General features: G+C 44.0%; 2 protein-coding genes across 2 annotated transcripts in view; one reads left to right on the forward strand and one right to left on the reverse strand.

Annotated features, from left to right (window-relative positions):
- kcna4 (potassium voltage-gated channel, shaker-related subfamily, member 4) overlaps window positions 1–5,984 on the reverse strand; it is a 66,055-nt gene extending 60,071 nt beyond the window's left edge. The window contains exon 1 of the mRNA XM_088992189.1: window positions 2,463–5,984. Coding sequence (XP_088848315.1) covers window positions 3,455–5,572 — 2,118 coding nt within the window. The 5' untranslated portion in view covers window positions 5,573–5,984 and the 3' untranslated portion in view covers window positions 2,463–3,454. The remainder of the gene's footprint in view (window positions 1–2,462) is intronic.
- A 7,857-nt stretch (window positions 5,985–13,841) lies between these two features.
- On the forward strand, window positions 13,842–17,378 carry fshb (follicle stimulating hormone subunit beta). Its single transcript, XM_088992209.1, has 3 exons — window positions 13,842–13,935; window positions 14,455–14,638; window positions 15,769–17,378. The coding sequence occupies exons 2-3, from the start codon at window positions 14,480–14,482 to the stop codon at window positions 15,958–15,960; spliced, it is 351 nt and encodes a 116-aa protein (XP_088848335.1). The 5' UTR covers window positions 13,842–13,935; window positions 14,455–14,479; the 3' UTR covers window positions 15,961–17,378.
- Window positions 17,379–17,540: the final 162 nt, after the last annotated feature.

Here is a 17,540-nt window from a genome sequence, read left to right on the forward strand (position 1 = left end):
AACACGTACACGATGCATGCTGCAACCAAGCAGCAAACAAACAATGAATCGGCACCGGATGATCGTGCCAGGTGTCCTTTTAAGTGTCATTGATTATAACGACCAGCACCTGCGAGGCTGCCGGCAGGGCTGACGTCGCTACCCGCTGGTCGCCAATCTGACCGGGATGACCAGCACCTGTGCAGGTGCAGGAGGGGCCGACAGCGCCCCCCGTTGGTCGCCAACCAGATCATGACAGCACCTTCCCTTGCCTACTATAACTTTACAGTGCTCATATTTGCAGTTCATTGCTCAGTTTACCGCGCTAACCGATTTTTCATGACCTCTCATAAAAATTATCTTCTATATTTCTGGTGATATAACATTCTTGCATTTTTTTCTTTTTCTAATTCATCATCATCTTTCTTCCTTGCTTGACTGGATGAAAACATGGCTTGTGTGCCGGCACGATTGCAAATTCACTTTCATTGATGGAACAATCAGTACTGCTTTTGAATGGGAGGAATGTCGGAGCCATTTGACTACCATCGCTGGACAGCTCTGGGGCCATTGTTCTTTTTTGCGCCTGTAATGGGCAGCATCTTCACAGCCCCGCTTTGTTCAGTGGAAAGGTCAGTGCTGTTGGACAGTCTGCGGTTGGATGGATGCATGGCTTGAGGAGCCCGCGATAAGAAGAAAGCAGCGTCAGCGCAGAGCGCCGATGCGTATGTGGAACTGTCGCGGCTTGGAATTGAAGCGGATTTATGTGGGACAGGAGATGTGAGACAATGTCTTTTTGTCAATGGATGCTACAGCTTCGTGTTTGCTTTCAACTTTTAGCTTGTAGTAGACGTACAAATTCCACCATGACGTCCCTGATCCACTGCTGAAATGGATGCTTTGATCCTCTCCTCTTTCAACTAGAACTGCTTCATGTCATCGCAAAGAGGGTACAGCAAGTCCTGAAGAATGAATGACTCTGTGTCTTTGTGTTGTCATATTTGTTATTTTTTCATATTTTTTTTTCCCCAAGATTGCGGCGCGTGAACACGCAGCGGCTCCCCTCTCCCGGCAAATTGGCGCTTTCATGTTTATGTTTGTTAAGTAATTATAAGTACCTTGCATGCTGGGTTCGAGAGGACAGTAATTTCATCTGTGCTGTATTTGGATTGGATTGGATTGGATATGCCTTTATTAGTCTCACAGTGGAGACATTTACATTTCACAGCAGCAAAGTGATGAAAGGAATGAAAGTAGAAAAACGAAATACATGAGCTGCTGGAAAGGCAGCCACTCTCGCGGCGCCGTCTTGAAGTCAAAAGAACAAAAAAAAACAACTAAATAACAAATAATATGACAGCATAGAGACAATATGACAAAACAAAGACACAGAGAGACATTCATTCTTAAGGACTTGCTGTACCCTCTTTGTGATGACATGAAACAGTTCTAGATGTGTGGATCAGAGACATCATGGTGGAATGTGCATGTCAACTACAAGCTAAATGTTGAAAGCAAACAAGCAGCTGTAGCATCCATTGACGAAAAGAGATTGTCTCACATCTCCTGTTCCACATAAATCTGCTTCAATTCCAAGCCGCAACAGTTCCACATATGTATGTCATGCATATTAGCATATTTGACAATAAAGCTGACTTTGACTTTTTTTTTTCCTCTTTTTTATAATCATGTATTGTGGTCAATCCAATTATCCTGCTCTTGACTAGGATCTTAACAGAAAAAAAAACGGCAATTGGATTGATTACTAGTTAACGCGCTATATAAATCAATATGTATTGTAGGTATTATATTTTGCTCAACAATTATGAGAAACAAAATCAGATTTTGTCAATATTGTTGCATTATTCAATAAAAATAAATATGAGCACGACCAAAAGGCTGTTTACTTTTGTATTGAATGCTACTATTTTGAGCAATGGAAGTTACAGTGTGTGCTACACTCAAGTTCATCCATTTTGATGTAAAAAAAATATGTCATGAATATGGCAACAGTATTCAGAGAGCAATTTTTCATTTGTGTTAAAAAATGCATAGCATATTTGTTTGCTTATTACATTTTATGTTCAAGGTTAACATATTTCTACTGCATCTGATATGAAAAATCAGCCACTGGTCAAAGTGATTTTAGGATTTTTTTTTTCTGGCGGTCAGACAACAGAAAAAAGATGTGGCTGCTTCAACTCAATTTAAAAAAAAATGATGAAACTTATGAGGTGATATGACAGTTATTTGAGATCTAAACTTTTGTTTCATTTTTTTAAGAATGACATTTGTTTGGAATACTTTTAGATCATTCTAGGTCTAAAAACCAGAGAAGACAATCATGAATAAGCATTCATTTCATTTGATGAAAAACTTCAATCGCTCCGCTTATAACTGTAAATATTTGGATGTGCATCACCATCATCATCATCATCATCATCATTAATGTAGTGATCAAGGGGAAACATCAGGCTACATACCTTGGAAGACATCCACATCCAGATGAGACAGCAATAGTCCTCTTGAGGAAAAAAAACTGCACCAAGTCCAGGTAACGTGGGGAAGTTGCTCACAACTCCCTCACAAGGAGTTTCCTCGAGTTAGTGTTTTTTTCTGCTTCAATGTTCCATTTGTGTCCGCGTAAAGGGATATTATCATCTGGAGGTGACTTACAGTAAATGTATATGGGGAGACTGATGTCATGTGCTGAGGCTTGTTGATTAAAAAACATGGAGGGACGAGTCCTTCTTCCTGCTGTGTTTAAATGTGGTGATTCCTGTGCTCAGCTCGAGTACACTGCACAACATGATTTCTAGCCCTGGTTTATGTGAAGATTGCTAAATGCACTGCCATTTCAATAAGCTACACGTCATACCAGTATTGGAGCTTGAAGAGAGTTCATCAAGTTTTTCACAGAATGTTTACGATATTTCGATTTGGGTAGGTGGTCATTTTTATTGATGTGGATTAAGAATATTGTCACTTTATTTTAAGCAGCCTATATAATAGTGTTCCTAAATGATAGAACTATGCCTGCCAGCCTACACCTTGTGTCCCTAAAAATATGACAATCCAGCACCAACTCTTGAGTGCAAAACAAAAGACGCCTTTACTGCATAAGAGGAAATTGACGATCAATACTTTTCCTGCTATTGACAGATGAAACGCATAAAGTGCGAGTGCAGAGTTTCTTTTCTTCTGTATAGTAATTACATCTCAAACTTGGAAGTTCGAAAAAGGAATTTGGCATAAATTGGTCCAAATGTTACTCGGAAGATATAACTATCGCGTCACCTGGTAAATATGGCGACCTCTCATTTCTGGAGAGTAGAGGAAGAGGGCGGAGGGTTGAGGGCGCTTCATCCCACCTGCGTAAAACTGGGTTGGGTGGCTCACAATATGTATTTCGGGTGTATTTGTACTATTTTCCGGGAACAGGAAAATAAACTTAAAATAAAAAAAATATTTGTAATCACACGTCAGTCTGAATGGATTTTGAGTTTGTGCTATTCTTTCTGCTTATGTCTGTGCCGTTGCCCTTACTGGGGCTTTTGTCCAAGCCGCACAAAGACTCCGTCACCCCTTCTTCCATTTCCATATACTCCGCTTTGTCCCCCAGCGAGGAGCCGGACGGCGAGCCTTTAAATTTGCGTAAAAAATCCGGAAAGTAGGGGCACCCCGGCGGCATGCTCTCGACCACCGTGTGTGCCTGCTCCTCGTTGTTGTCGGTCTCTCGGTGGTAAAAGTAGTTGAAGTTCGACACGATGACCGGTACCGGAAGCGCGATGGTTAACACGCCCGCAATTGCGCACAGGGATCCTACGATCTTCCCACCTACGGTGATGGGCTTCATGTCCCCGTAGCCCACTGTGGTCATTGTCACCACAGCCCACCAGAAGGCGTCCGGGATGCTGGTGAACTGCGAAGTGGGCTCGTCCGCCTCGGCGAAGTAAACTGCGCTGGAGAAAAGGATGACGCCGATGACCAGAAAGAAAATGAGCAGGGCCAGCTCCCTCATGCTGGCGCGCAGAGTGTGGCCAAGGATCTGGAGCCCCTTGGAGTGTCTGGACAGTTTGAAGATGCGGAAGACCCTGACGAGGCGGATTATTCTTAGGATGGCGAAGCTCATCGCCTGTTGCCCGTTGCCTTGGTGCTGCGCCAGGTCAGTGCCCAAGGTTATGAAATAAGGCAAAATGGAAACAATGTCAATTGTGTTCATGATGTTTTTAAAGAATGCCGTTTTGCTGGGACTAGCAAAGAAACGGACTATAATCTCAAAGGAGAACCAAATAATGCACACCGTCTCCACGATGAAAAATGGGTCGTTGAAGGGGGTAAATCCGTTGTCCGCCCGCGTCGAATTGTGCCTGGCCTGCAAGTACTCTTTGTCATCTCTGAACTCTGGCAGCGTCTCCAGACAGAAAATGACGATCGAGATGACAATAACCAGTACGGACACCACCGCGATGCCCCTGGCCGGACTGGAACTTTCCGGATATTCGAACAGCAACCAAATTTGGCGTTTGAACTCGTCCTCGGGGAGAGGCTTCTCCTCTTCCTTGACAAAACCTTCATCTTCTCGAAACTTGAGGATCGCCTCCTCTCCGAGTTCATAAAACTTGACCTCCTCGGAGAAGATGTCAAACGGGACGTTGGCGGGTCTTTTCAAGCGTCCTCCAGACTGGTAATAATACAGAATAGCGTCAAAACTCGGCCGGTTCCGATCGAAAAAATATTCGTTCCTCAGAGGGTCAAAGTACCGGATGCGCTTGTCGGGGTCTCCCAGGAGAGTTTCGGGGAACTGGGTGAGAGTTTTGAGCTGAGTTTCAAACTTGAGGCCCGACACGTTGATGACAACTCTCTCGCAGCAGCCCAATTCGTTGTAAACATTCGCGTATCCGGATTGAGGACGCCTGTCAGTGATGGAAACGGTTTCGTCGTCATCGTCGTCATCATCATCATCCATGTTGCACAGAAAATTGGACCTCTTGAGTCCGCGCTCCTCCTCTGCACGATCGTCCTCCTCCTCTTCCTCGGCGCCCTCTTCCTCTTCGATCATGATGTCTTCCTCGGAGCCGAGCAGCGCCAGTTCGGAGTGGCGCAAATCCCCGCCGAGAGTGGTCCGGCTGCGTCGCCACCGCCCGATACCGCGTTGCTTTTTGCGCTCTCTGAGGAGTCTCTGCTTCTCGGGATCCCGAGAAGACGAGAAGGAGGTGGAGGAGGAGGAGGAGGAGGAGGAGGAGGAGGAGGAGGAGGAGGAGGAGGAGGAGGAGGAGGAGGAGGAGGGGCGCGAGGCGGTACCGCCGCTGTTGATGTTGGCGCTGGTGGAGGCGCCGCGAGACGGATGCTGGCGGTTGTTAAGGAGATGCGCGCCCGAGGAAGCGGAGCTGATTGTGGTGGTGGTGGTAGATGAAGAGCTGGACCCCCCAGAGCAGACGCCTCCCCCATCCGCTGCGGATCCGCTCTCAGCCGCTGCAGCGGCTCTGGTCTGGGCCGCCTGGCGCTCCCTTTCTCGCTCCCGCTCACGGGCGCGGGCTTGGGCATATTCGTACGGCAGGTGGCTGTCCGCACCCACCATTGCAAACTCCATTTTAACTTCGAAGATTCCCTCCTTGAGCGTAAAAAAATACTGGAAGGAGCCCGGCGGATAGAAAAAAAGTTGCAGCTCAGACTCGGATCGAAAAAGTCCCCTCAGTTAGATCCATACTGCGTAAAAACTCCTAATCTTTTGACACAGGCCCCCCTAGTATTTTATGGCATAATTTTCCCAGCAACTGTGAAGGCCGTGGGGGGCCCGGCCTGTAACGCACACACATGCCTTGATGTGGTCAACATCGTGAGTCACACGCAATATCTTTGGTGGTCGCCATCAGGTGGTTAATTCCACCACATGCGTCTTTCGACCCTGCTTGGCTTGATGACAGCCGGTTGCCATTTTACGAGAGACATAAAAAATAGGATCCTTGCTGTTATATTATGGTTCTGGTGACTTACATCCTCTGATGTTGTCTGCAGTTGCAAGAAAATAACACAAATGGAATCGTTAGTTAAACGGTTCAGTCCGCTCTATGCATAAATTGCAACTTCATTTGTTGTATTGTTATTATTATTATTATTATGGGGCGAATATATTCATAAATCAATGCTGCGCGCTGTTTCCCCCTTGCTACTTATTTGTAGCTCGTAGCATGTACTTACATGTTAAAATGGACCAAAAACCTCCCAGACGGATCAGCCGGCGGGCGTCGGCTGCTGTATTATAAGTGAAGCCGTACTTCCAAATCTCCCTGTCAGTTTTAGATGAAAAATGGTCGACTTATGCCACGTCGAAGCCAAGCAGCGACCACTTGATTCCCCACATCCACGCGATCTCTGACGCACTACGAGAAGGACACTTTTTGGCTGCGTGTCGACGTCTCAATTCAACAGGATCTGTTGCGACTTCAGCCCACTGTATCGGCTGCATCACCGCCAGCCCTCCCCAATGCAGGCGGTGATACAGGTTTTAAAAACGTGTGTGAGCGGCGAGATGACATCGATAACAGCCACGCACCGCTGAGGCGATTGCAGGCGAGGGTGGGCAAAAGTTTACCTTCACCCCAGTGAATGCAAACGTTCCATGCATGGCGCATTTGGGAGCATCATACATCTGTCTGTCTGCAGCTGGAGCCTTACCTATCCTCCCGTATCCCTCTGATGTGCGCGCGAAACTGAGTGCGTGTGCGTGTGCGCGTGTGTGTCTGGAGTGGAGCCTCTCAGTGTGAGATAGAGGCGCTCTTATTGCAGTGTGCAAGCGTCCCCCAGTGGACGCACTTGCTCACTGCCACCATGCTACAGTTTCACATTATGAACACCCTCTGTGCTCCCGAGCCAAAACCATCAATTAGACGTGTACACCACTTCATCGGGGATGGAGAAAAGTGGCAGGGAGGAGGACGATCTTCAGGTCGGCCTGTGACATTTAATCCCTAGTGTGTATGTACAGCAATTGTACAACTGAGCACTCAATTTCTCGTCCAGCCATCCACCCGTCCATCCATCCATCCATCCATCCATCCATCCATCCATCCATCCATCCATCCATCCATCCATCCATCCATCCATCCATTCATTCATTTAACCATCCATCCATGTATCTATCCATCTATCTACCCATCCAGTTATCCATCCATCCATCCATTTATCTATCCATCTATCCACCCATCCATCCTTTTATTTACCCATCCATCCATATATCTATCGATCCATCCATCGATCCATCCATCCATCCATCCATCCATCCGTCCATCCATCCATCCTGTCACGGTGTGCAGGGTGGTGATGGCAGATATGAATCCCAAAAACCAGGCAGGAGGGAGCAGGAGATTGTGTTTGAGAAATTGTATTAAAATAAAGTCAACAGGAACAAAATCTAAAACATCAAAGTCATTCAAACAGAAAAAATACAAAGTATCAAATAAAGACCAAGAGCAAAAGTCTGCCAAGATTAAACAAACACATGCACAGCATACAATGCCTACAATTGCATACAAAGCATACAACAATGACCCGACAGCGAATGGTCGTGCCGGAAGTCCTTGTGAGTGTCACTGATTAGGAATCACCAGCACCTGCGAGGCAGCAGGCAGGGCTGACAGCGCTACCCGTTAGTTGCCAATCCGAACGTGGCAGTCCGCCACTGATCGGGATGACCAGCACCTGTGCAGGTGCAGGCGGGGCTGATAGCGCCACCCGTTGGTCGGCAACCAGATCATGACACATCCATCCACCCATCCATCCATCATGTGCATTAATGCGTGCAAAATGCTACACACATTCGAAATTGCTTGTAGCAGGTTTTGCCCTAACCACCCAAGAAGAAAAAATGCCTATGTCACCGAGGGCCAGGGCCCAGCTGTCTCCGGGCAGACAAATTTGAAATCAGACAGAGTAGAGAACTCCTCATCTAAGGCATTGAGATACAAAATCAAGTTATCATCAAATAATCAACAACTCACTAAACAGACATGTGCACACAAATGTTTACTAAAACGCACTGTAACAATCCATTTCTTCGATTATTTCACTTATAGGCCCAATTTGATTGGACACATAATCTGCAGGTTCATTCAGCACTGTGCTCCTAAATCAGCATGCTGCCCACAATGCCTATTCCCTCTCAAATGTACAACTAATCTAAGTGAAAAACAAATTTGAACAAGAACTGCTTGTCAATGCTGAGCTCACAGTCACCAGGAAATTCCACCATTCTCAAAAGAGCCATTTTCAGGAGGAACATCAAGTAGAAGTCTTCCTAAAAGAGAGAATTTGGTCCCCTACGCACCCTCTTTCAACTACAATCATGGTATTTTCGTTGTATCAGATATATTAAAGGGGACCTGGTGGAGAACTGGTACTCAAACAGGCTGCCATGCATGTTTTTGGAATGTGGGATGAAACTTATGCAAACATGGGCGAACATGCAAATTCCACACATGTATTGAACCCTGCCGAACAAGTCACGCAGCATTTCAATAGTCAAGTGAGAGCTAAAAGATGTGAAGTTCTGCATTGGTGATGACCCAATACCAACGGTCTCTGAGGAACCGGTCAAAAGCCTGGGCAGGTGGTACAATGCAAGCCTAAGAGACAAAGATCAAGTGCAGCAACTAAAGCAGGACATCAGCAAAAGTCTGGAAAACATCAAGACTCCACTGCCAGGGAAGCTCAAGCTCTGGTGTCTGCAGTTTGGACTTCTCACTCGGGTAATGTGGCCACTCACAGTCTATGAGGTCCCACTCTCAACGGTGGAGAAGATGGAGTGAGCCATCACTAGATATGTGAAAAGATGGCTTGGTGTTCCACGCTGTCTGTCCAACATCAGCCTCTATGGCAAACGAGTCCTCGAGCTTCCAATCACAAGCCTCACCGAAGAGTACAAGTGCTCTAAAGTGAGACTTCAGATGACCCTTACAGACTCCAGAGACCGGAAGATCAGACAAGCTGCACCGCCCCCCCCCCCCCCCCCCATCAACTGGACAGAAATGGACGCCATCCATCGTGGTGCAGCAGGCCACAGCAGCCCGAAGGCACAGCGACATTGTGGGACACGCCCAGCTAGGAAGAGGGGGCTTTGGCCTTACAAACAAACCATCTTGGCGTAAGGCCTCAACATCGTAAAGAAGGAAAATGGTGATGGAAGAGCTGCGCCGTCAAGAGGAAGCTGAAAGAACTGCGAGGGCTGTCTCTCTTTCCAAGCAGGGACAATGGATGAGGTGGGAAGTCCTGGAGAAGCGAAAGCTCAGCTGGAGGGATCTCTGGGAAATGGAGGCAAGCAACATCAGCTTGATCAGAGCTATCAATGATGTGCTCCCATCTCCAAAAAATCTCCACCAATGGTATGGCGAAGATCCAGCCTGTGACCTCTGTCCAACTCCAGGAACTCTCAAACACATCCTGACCGGTTGTAAGACCATCCTCACACAAGGCCGCTACACCTGGAGGCACAACCAGGTCCTGAAGAGTTTGTCAGTTGTCCTTGAGAGCAAGAGGAATACCATCAACTCCTTGCCCATGAGAGCCACAACTTTCAGGACAGCATCATTGACTTTTATCCGAGAAGGAGAGAAAAAGCCCAACCATCCTCCTGCAAAACTAGAGGTTGGACAGCTATCCAGGGCCCGGGATTGGAAGATGCGGGTTGACATTGGCCAGCAATTGGTTTTCCCAGCAGAGATCGCAGCCACCACCCTAAGACCAGACTTGGTGCTCTGGTCCCCTTCACTCAAGGCTGTCGACATCACAGAACTCACAGTCCCGTGGGAAAACTCAGTTGAAGAGGCCTATGAGCGCAAGAAGCTGCGCTACACAGAACTCGCAGTGGATGCGCAACAGCGAGGATGGAAAGCCAAGGCCTATCCCATTGAAGTTGGATGCAGAGGGTTTGTGGCTTCCTCCACCATCAAACTGCTAAAAGACCTGGGCATCCATGGAGAGGCTCTGCGGCACACAGTTAGATCACTCTCCGAAGCGGCAGAAAGAAGCAGCCACTGGATCTGGATGAAGAGGAAGGAACCTTGTTGGGGTCATAGGTCAGCAACCTAAGCCCCCCCCCCCCCACCAGCTTCTCAACATCTGAGTGGGCATGGGACACAAGCGCGGGCGTTCTCAACTTGTCCTTGGCCACCATCAATGAGTGTTTCTAGTGATGAAAGACCGAAACACCCAATGATTCTTTGGAGCACTACTGATGATGTGTCCCAAATTCACAACCTTCTCATCTCTGAGGCACAGCTCCCGCACCACTCTCAATATCAAGGCTAAATCTCATGTGACGACCATCCATTGGCACAAACGGACAGAATAACATCATGTCCAGTGTTTCATGATTCTGGACCTCTGCAATGTGAAGTTGACGTGCTTACCACCCTGGGATGTACACACTATGTGATATTTTTGTTTGTTGATGTGATGGAGATTTCTCAGAATAATGTGTGAAGTGAGTTATTTTCTACTCTGCACATGACGTCATGCGTCCATCCATCATTTTGATAGTGCATCAAACTTGGCACAAGGGGGGGATATAGCACCGCTATTGCTTGTGATAGAATGGTGAAACAGCACAAAAACGGATGACATTTGAGAGCGGTCCAGTTGAACAGACGCAACTGCTCACAAAATCTGTGATAAATAGGATTGACTATAATTAAATTCGATTAGAAGGGACTGCTGACATTGGATCTCCACCAAAAAAGATTTCCTAGATTTTAACGGTTCAGAATTGTCGAGACATTCGGCATTTTGAGGCTGTGCCTTTGTTTTGCGGGCTCATATTTTCTGTGCGAAAAGGCCACACAATGCTTAGTAACAATGGGTGTTCATAAATCAGATTGATAGATCCAGGAGGTTGGTATACGGAATCTCTTATTAGACTGTTGCTAGTTGTGACATGAATTATATTTCTTATCCTATTGTGGCTCTTTGGGGCATGGGAGACTATCATATCTCCAACAATCTGTCTCAATTTCCATAATTTTGTTCAATCACATTTTTCTAACCTGTAAACCGCTGCCTTAAAGTTGTAATACAGTATAATATTGCAACAAAGAGGTTGATTGAGATCGTAAAACTCCCAAATTATGAACCATTGAATAATTAGGGTGACGGGAACCTTTTTTGTACCTCATCTCTTTAATAATTCCCTGTGGATATTATCGGTAGTCTTCTATCATTTTGATTTCTGGTAAACCGATCACCTTTTGCAAGCATTAATTCTTATGTTAGAGTGTAATGTCAAAGGAATCATCCAATGAATATTAATTATATCAGACCCAAAATCAATATAACATATAAAAGTGTATTTATTTATTTATATGAGTGTTTAAATGTTTCCTTTTCATCAGTTGGACCTTGTCAGAAGTTTTGTCATTGGTCATTATATGATTATTGCTTTAAAACGACTTCCAAACCGACCACTCAGGGTCGGGTCATTGTTTTGTTTGTTCTGTCATGTTTGCTGTTTCTTTCACTGTTATTTTTTTAATTGAGCCACAGATTTTGGTTTGGTACTTTGGACTCATATTGTTTTCAGGACTTTATTTTGGATTTTGTTTCTTCGGTATTTTGTGAATACAGTTTGTCAACGTCACCCTGCTCCTCCCTCCTGTTTGCATTTCGGGGTTCTCCACCACCATGCAACGTGACAGTTTTCCATTGTTCCATAGCATAAAGAATCAGTCAGAATGATATACTGTACATCCATTATTCATCACAAACATTTATCGTCACAAGGGTGTCAAGTGTGCTGAATCCTATCTCGGCAGTCTTCAGGACGGTAGGCGGGGTACACCGGTTCCCAACTGATTGCAGGGCACACAAACATGAACAAATTGCGCTCATTTTCCCGCCCAGGCACAAATTAGAGTGCTCCATTAACCTGACACCTGTTTGTGGAATGTGGAAGGAAAACGGAGTACCAGGAAAAAACTCATGGTGCTGACTCAGACCCGTATGTGTTAGTTTGCAGAATCAGAATCAGAATCATCTTTATTGCCAAGTATGTAGAACACACAAGGAATTTGTTTCTGGTCGAACACGCTGCACTAGTATCATCATCAAAAAATTGCAAAGAGGCACGATACAGTTCCATTTGGGCTACTGTTCAAAGAGTTAATGGCTTGGGGGAAGAAGCTGTTTAAATGTCTGCTGGATTTGGTGTGCATGGATCGGTAGCGCCTGCCTGAGGGAAGTAGCTGGAAAAGGTGGTGGGCAGGGTGCGGAGGGTCCAGTATGATTTTCCGCGCCCTAGTTTGGATTCTTGCAGTGTGCAAGTCCTCGAGAGTGGGTAGGGCGGTGCCAATGATTTTTTCCCGCCGTCTGGAATAGATAAAGTACTAATATTCATTCATCTTCCAGATTTCTTCCGGTTTATCCTCACAAGGGTCATGGGGGTAGGAGGGTTTTGAAACCCATCCTAGCTGTCTTCGGGCTTTAGGCAGGGGACACCCTGGACCGGTTACGAGCCAATCGCAGGGCACACAGAGACAAACAACTCACACTGAGGGACAATTTAGACTAGTGTTCAATCAGCCTGCCATGCATGTTTTTGGAATGTGGGAGGCAACTGGAGGACCCTAGAAAACCAACACGGGCCCGTGGAGAACATGCATACTCGACACAGGGAGGCCGGAGCAGGATTTGAATTCAGGACCTCTGCACTGTGAAGTCACCATGCTAACCACTCGACTAGTGGGCCATCTTCAGTTCTATTATTCTTGTCACAATTAGTAAACAAAAAAGAATGGATGAATGAAAGAGATAAAGGAAGTAAAATTGCATCTGAATTAAATAGATATTGTCTTGTGATCGCAATACTCATAACTCAAACTGTCTGTACATATTTAAACAACAATTACCAAAAATGATGAGAAGTGCTTTCAAGCAACGGTGTCTTCTGTTTGAGTCTTTAAAAATAACGGTTCTGAGGAGGACATAAGTGACACTCCGAAAAGGTCTTTGTGATTTAGGTGATATTTGAACAGAACGCATTGAGTCTTTGGAGGCTGGCGGGACAGACAGACTCACCCCAATTGTGCATCACTTACACCATGACCTGTACGGTATTTCACTGTCTGCATACAGTACTTACCAGTTTGTGGTGCAGCATTACGTCTCTTCATGAATTCACCAAAAGACAATTTTTTTCTTAAACCAAGTAAGCCTAATACGCATTTTATGCACATTACTCAAAGACACTGTCATTGCAGTGATTCCAGTGGTAGTAAGAAACACGAGTAACCAAATATTTTACAGTTAAAATATTTTAAAATATATTCTTTCTTTAAGAGAGGATCAGCTGAACTAAAACACCCTTTTTTTCTTTTAGTGGTTATACTAAAATAACTAAGCTGCTCACGTGGGGACCTTCAGTGTAGTGAAGCGACACATAGTGAAGAATAGCTTGTTACTTAACTCATAATATACACACAGCTGTGCTTTCCAACCTCATTCACAATGCTGCAAGCAAAGCAACATTGATAACAATTTAATTATAAAAGATAACACCTTCTGGTAACTTGGATTGGGATGGTATGTGCTTTATTTTTGTTGAAAACAGATGATGTATTAATGAGTTTGGGATTTTCGCTTGGGATTTTCCATTTTCTGTGGTAACAGAAGCCAGTTTATTTTTCTGTGACTAGTCCAAACCCCCAAGAGATACGGTCCTCTCCTCCTACGTTTCACGTAGGAGTGAAGGCCTTACCTGATCTGGTAAGGGGAAAAGAGGGGGATTTACTGTGTCACAGCTTGGAATAAACAAGTGGAAAAACACCACAAAGAAAAATCTAGAGATTAACAGAATTTACTGTCTGCGCAGCCTTATTTAAGAGTGTGGGGAGAGCCACCAGCCCCTCGAGGTTTTAGACATTTACAGATCTGGAGGACGCTTGAAGCGAAAAAAGACACTTCAAAAAGGTATGACTTTGACAAAATGTGAAACTCGTGAAGAGATTTGATTAGGTCTCTTAACAGGGCATGGACTTTTTCGAGTAAATGTGTGTTCCTGATCTGTACCTGATGAAGTAGTGCATCTGTGTTAAATGCTACGCATTTTTGGAACTCTAGATGAATTTGAAATCCTTCATGCATCTTTAGGATTAAAAATCTAGTGCATTAAAATTTAACTAGCTAACTGTAAAACATAGTTTCACCTCTTTCATCAAAGCACAAAAGAATGCTTGAAAAGTCAACAAATGCTGCCGATCCTCTTAGATCTATTTTATGTTTGGGATTAAGGTAAGAAATTTAAAATAATTTAATCTAAAATACAAAAAAAATGATTTCAAATTTAGAGCAAATTAAACTTTTGCTACTTGAAACTTCCAGAGGGAAAACACATGATCATTTTTTTTAAATTGTTTCAGATTGCAACATTTTTTTGCCGTCACTCAAATTTTCTGACCTGGCTTTATTTAATGCTCACTATTGCGGCAGACACCTGCGCTGCACTCATCAAAGGATGCAGCTAGTTGTCATGGCAACAGTGCTGGCGCTGGCAGGTGCCAGTAAGCTTTGCAGTTCTGGCTGCTCCCTGCAAGTTTACACCATCCCTGTGCAGAGCTGCAACAAAACCGAATACGTCGACACCACCTTGTGTGCAGGACAATGCTACCATGAGGTACTGAAACATTCAAAATGTTAATGACCGTTAAACCTTATTTTTAGAGAATATTCATCAAAGTACAGGCAGTTCTTGAAAAGAAGTTAAAATCATTTTTAACATTCACGCAGTTTCCTACAGCTGTCTGGCGGTTTGGAGGATCCCTTCCAAAGGCCTCTATAGCAGAAGTTACTGTGTGAGCTTAGTGCTCAATTACTCGCTCATAACCAGAGCCTGCTGCCTGTGCGTAAGTAGCGAAACCACTGCAACCATTCAGGGTTACAATTTTAAGTTGCACAATGTGATTATGTGCACTTGTGCTCTGAATGGCATTTTCTTAAATGGATGCAACAATTCTCAGCAATCGATTTTAATCCTATATTGAATGTGAGCCACTCTATTTCGGGACACCGTTTTTACATTGCCGTAGGCCATTGGAGGTGAGCTACATACATGTGGAACTGGTAAAAGGATGTTTAACCGATGGTATGGAGGAACATTGGCGTGGGCATGGACGTGCGCAGTCAAAAGTGGCATAAAGCTGCTTCCGCATGCATGCGTTTGTGACACTGTTATTTTCACATCACTTTGATCCCAAACTATACCAGTTTCACTTCTTCTTTGGTACAAGTACAGGCGTATTGCACTGTCTCACAAGCTTTGTGTTGTTTAAACGAATCCCAAAACAGTGAAAATTGTCTCAGGACACTTATAGTTTCAGCATTACAGGTTCATTTTTAAAATGATGATGTTCAATACATTCTTTAAATTAAGAATGCAGTTAGCATACCCCACCTCACACGTCTGAGGATGGTGGTTTTGAAACCGAGTTCTGGCCTTCTGAGGTGGAGCTGGAATATTCCCCCTGTGTTGGCTTGAAATGTTTTGTTGTTGTATTAGGGGTAGTCTGGTTTATTCCCATATACCATAAACATGCATGTTCGCTTTTGCCCATGTGGTGAAAAGGAGGGTGTTGTTGTGATGATCCGGGCTGAGGAATTCTGGACGAATTGGAGGATGAGCCAAATACAAGATAAATGGATGGAGGATTAACTTAATTGACCTTTATTCTAATTTCAAACGTTTATTATCTTCCAGTAAGGGAGTATTGTATGACGGAAAACAACTGTATACCGTTCTGTTCTCAGGTTCCAGTATACTTGTCTGCTACACGCCAGACCGAACAGAACGTCTGCAATGGGAACTGGATTTACAAAGTGAAACACATCAGAGGTTGTTCAGTGGGGGTCACCTATCCTGTGGCCACCAGCTGCAAGTGTACTTCATGTAATGAAGACGACACAGACTGTGCTGCTCGTGTTTATCAGCGCTGTTTTTGAAGCTCTTCTTATTTAAATCTTGGTACCGGAAAAAAGTATATATTTCTGCATTCAAATATATATAAAAAAATCAAATAAAACATCAATGTGTTGCTTGCTGCATTGTGTCAAAAATCACAAAAATAAAAGTAACTTGGAGTTCACACAAATCTGATTTAGACTTAGCATGGAATGATGAAGAACTGGAGAATTTGAGAAAACAATTAAAGGACAACTAACGTCACTTTTTTGTTTTTTTAACTGACACCAGAAAAACGTTTTATAGCATCTAAAATACCAAAAACATGCAGTATGATATTTTTAGTCAAATGCAAAACACCAAAAAAAAAGACTTAAAGTGTCCAAAATCTGCAAAAAATTGAACTGCGAATTGGGCATTTTCAGAAAGTCCCGCCCCCAGTGCGCGACGTCACGGCAAGACGTCTTGCATTGCTTGTGAATCGAAAAAATGGCTTCAGATTCGGAGAATATGCTTTCTTGTTACACATCCAGTTATGGATATGATTCGAATAGTTCTGAAGTGGAAAGCATCCATGTTTGCAATCGATTAAATAATTTATTTGTGCCATTTTGAGGCAACATTGGGGGAAAATCTCTCACCCAAAAGAGACACAAAAATGGCGACCTCCTGTGGCCACCTTCGTTTCCACAGTCTGATAAATTCCTTATATGGCGCTTGGACGCCCTCTTCTGGTCTTCTGGCGGCTTTTGGGTGCAACACGAGGTCCCCAGACCAAACAAGTCTAGCAAAATATATTGACGTGATGGAAGGACCGCTCCTGCTGTGACGTCACGTACGGACTCGTCACCAACTCAAAAACAAGACTGAATATTCAGCGCGAGTCTTAAAACGTAAAATATAGCAATATGCTGTGGAATCTTATTAAAATACGCTCAGTAGAAGTCATTTCAAGCCATTTTACAAATTATGGACACAACTTGTCCGGAGACGTCGGTTGTCCTTTAAGTCATGATAATTTCATAATAGTGAGCAAGTAGAAATGACAGATTTTTTTGGGGGTTAATAGAGTAGTCTTACATGTCACTGGTTCTAAAACCTTCCTTTTTTTCTGTGAATTTTAGTGAAATTTTAGAGTATACCCACTTCTCAAGGGACCACTACACCACTGTATAAAATGTATAATTTTTAATTACAGCACTTTGTAGGCAGTTGTGTTTTTTAAAATGCTATATTAATAAATCTGAGTTGAGATGAACTTTGAACCTGTTGCTCCATCTTCGGTCCAACTATAAATGCATTCACCATTTAATACAATTATCAATCGTTTTCCTCATTAATCCAATCATGCATCTCTCGAATGTGTTGAGATTTAACTTTTTTCATTGCTGAATTTGCCACCTTGAGAACTGTCCTGCATCACAAAGCTTCATTACAAACTATTATTTTCATTATTATTACCTCAGATTCACCAGACATCTTTTGAGGCAGCCATGGACGCTTAGATATGATTTGTGGATTCGCCAATTAATAGTCTCAGCAACATTTGTATATCTCAAGTGACGCGACAGCACCATGACCAATAAAAAAAATGGGTCTTAAGTTTATTAATATGAATTGT

This window comes from Hippocampus bargibanti, linkage group LG03 (genome assembly GCF_051943395.1).
Source record: "Hippocampus bargibanti isolate YZ-2025 linkage group LG03, ASM5194339v1, whole genome shotgun sequence".
Classification (NCBI taxonomy): domain Eukaryota; kingdom Metazoa; phylum Chordata; class Actinopteri; order Syngnathiformes; family Syngnathidae; genus Hippocampus; species Hippocampus bargibanti.

Excerpts from the sequence above, each read along its gene's own strand:
- fshb (XM_088992209.1), top strand. The coding sequence starts at position 14,480 with ATGCAGCTAGTTGTCATGGCAACAGTGCTGGCGCTGGCAGGTGCCAGT. Across the intron at positions 14,639-15,768 it reads CAGGACAATGCTACCATGAG|GTTCCAGTATACTTGTCTGC; the intron begins GTACTGAAACAT and ends TTCTGTTCTCAG.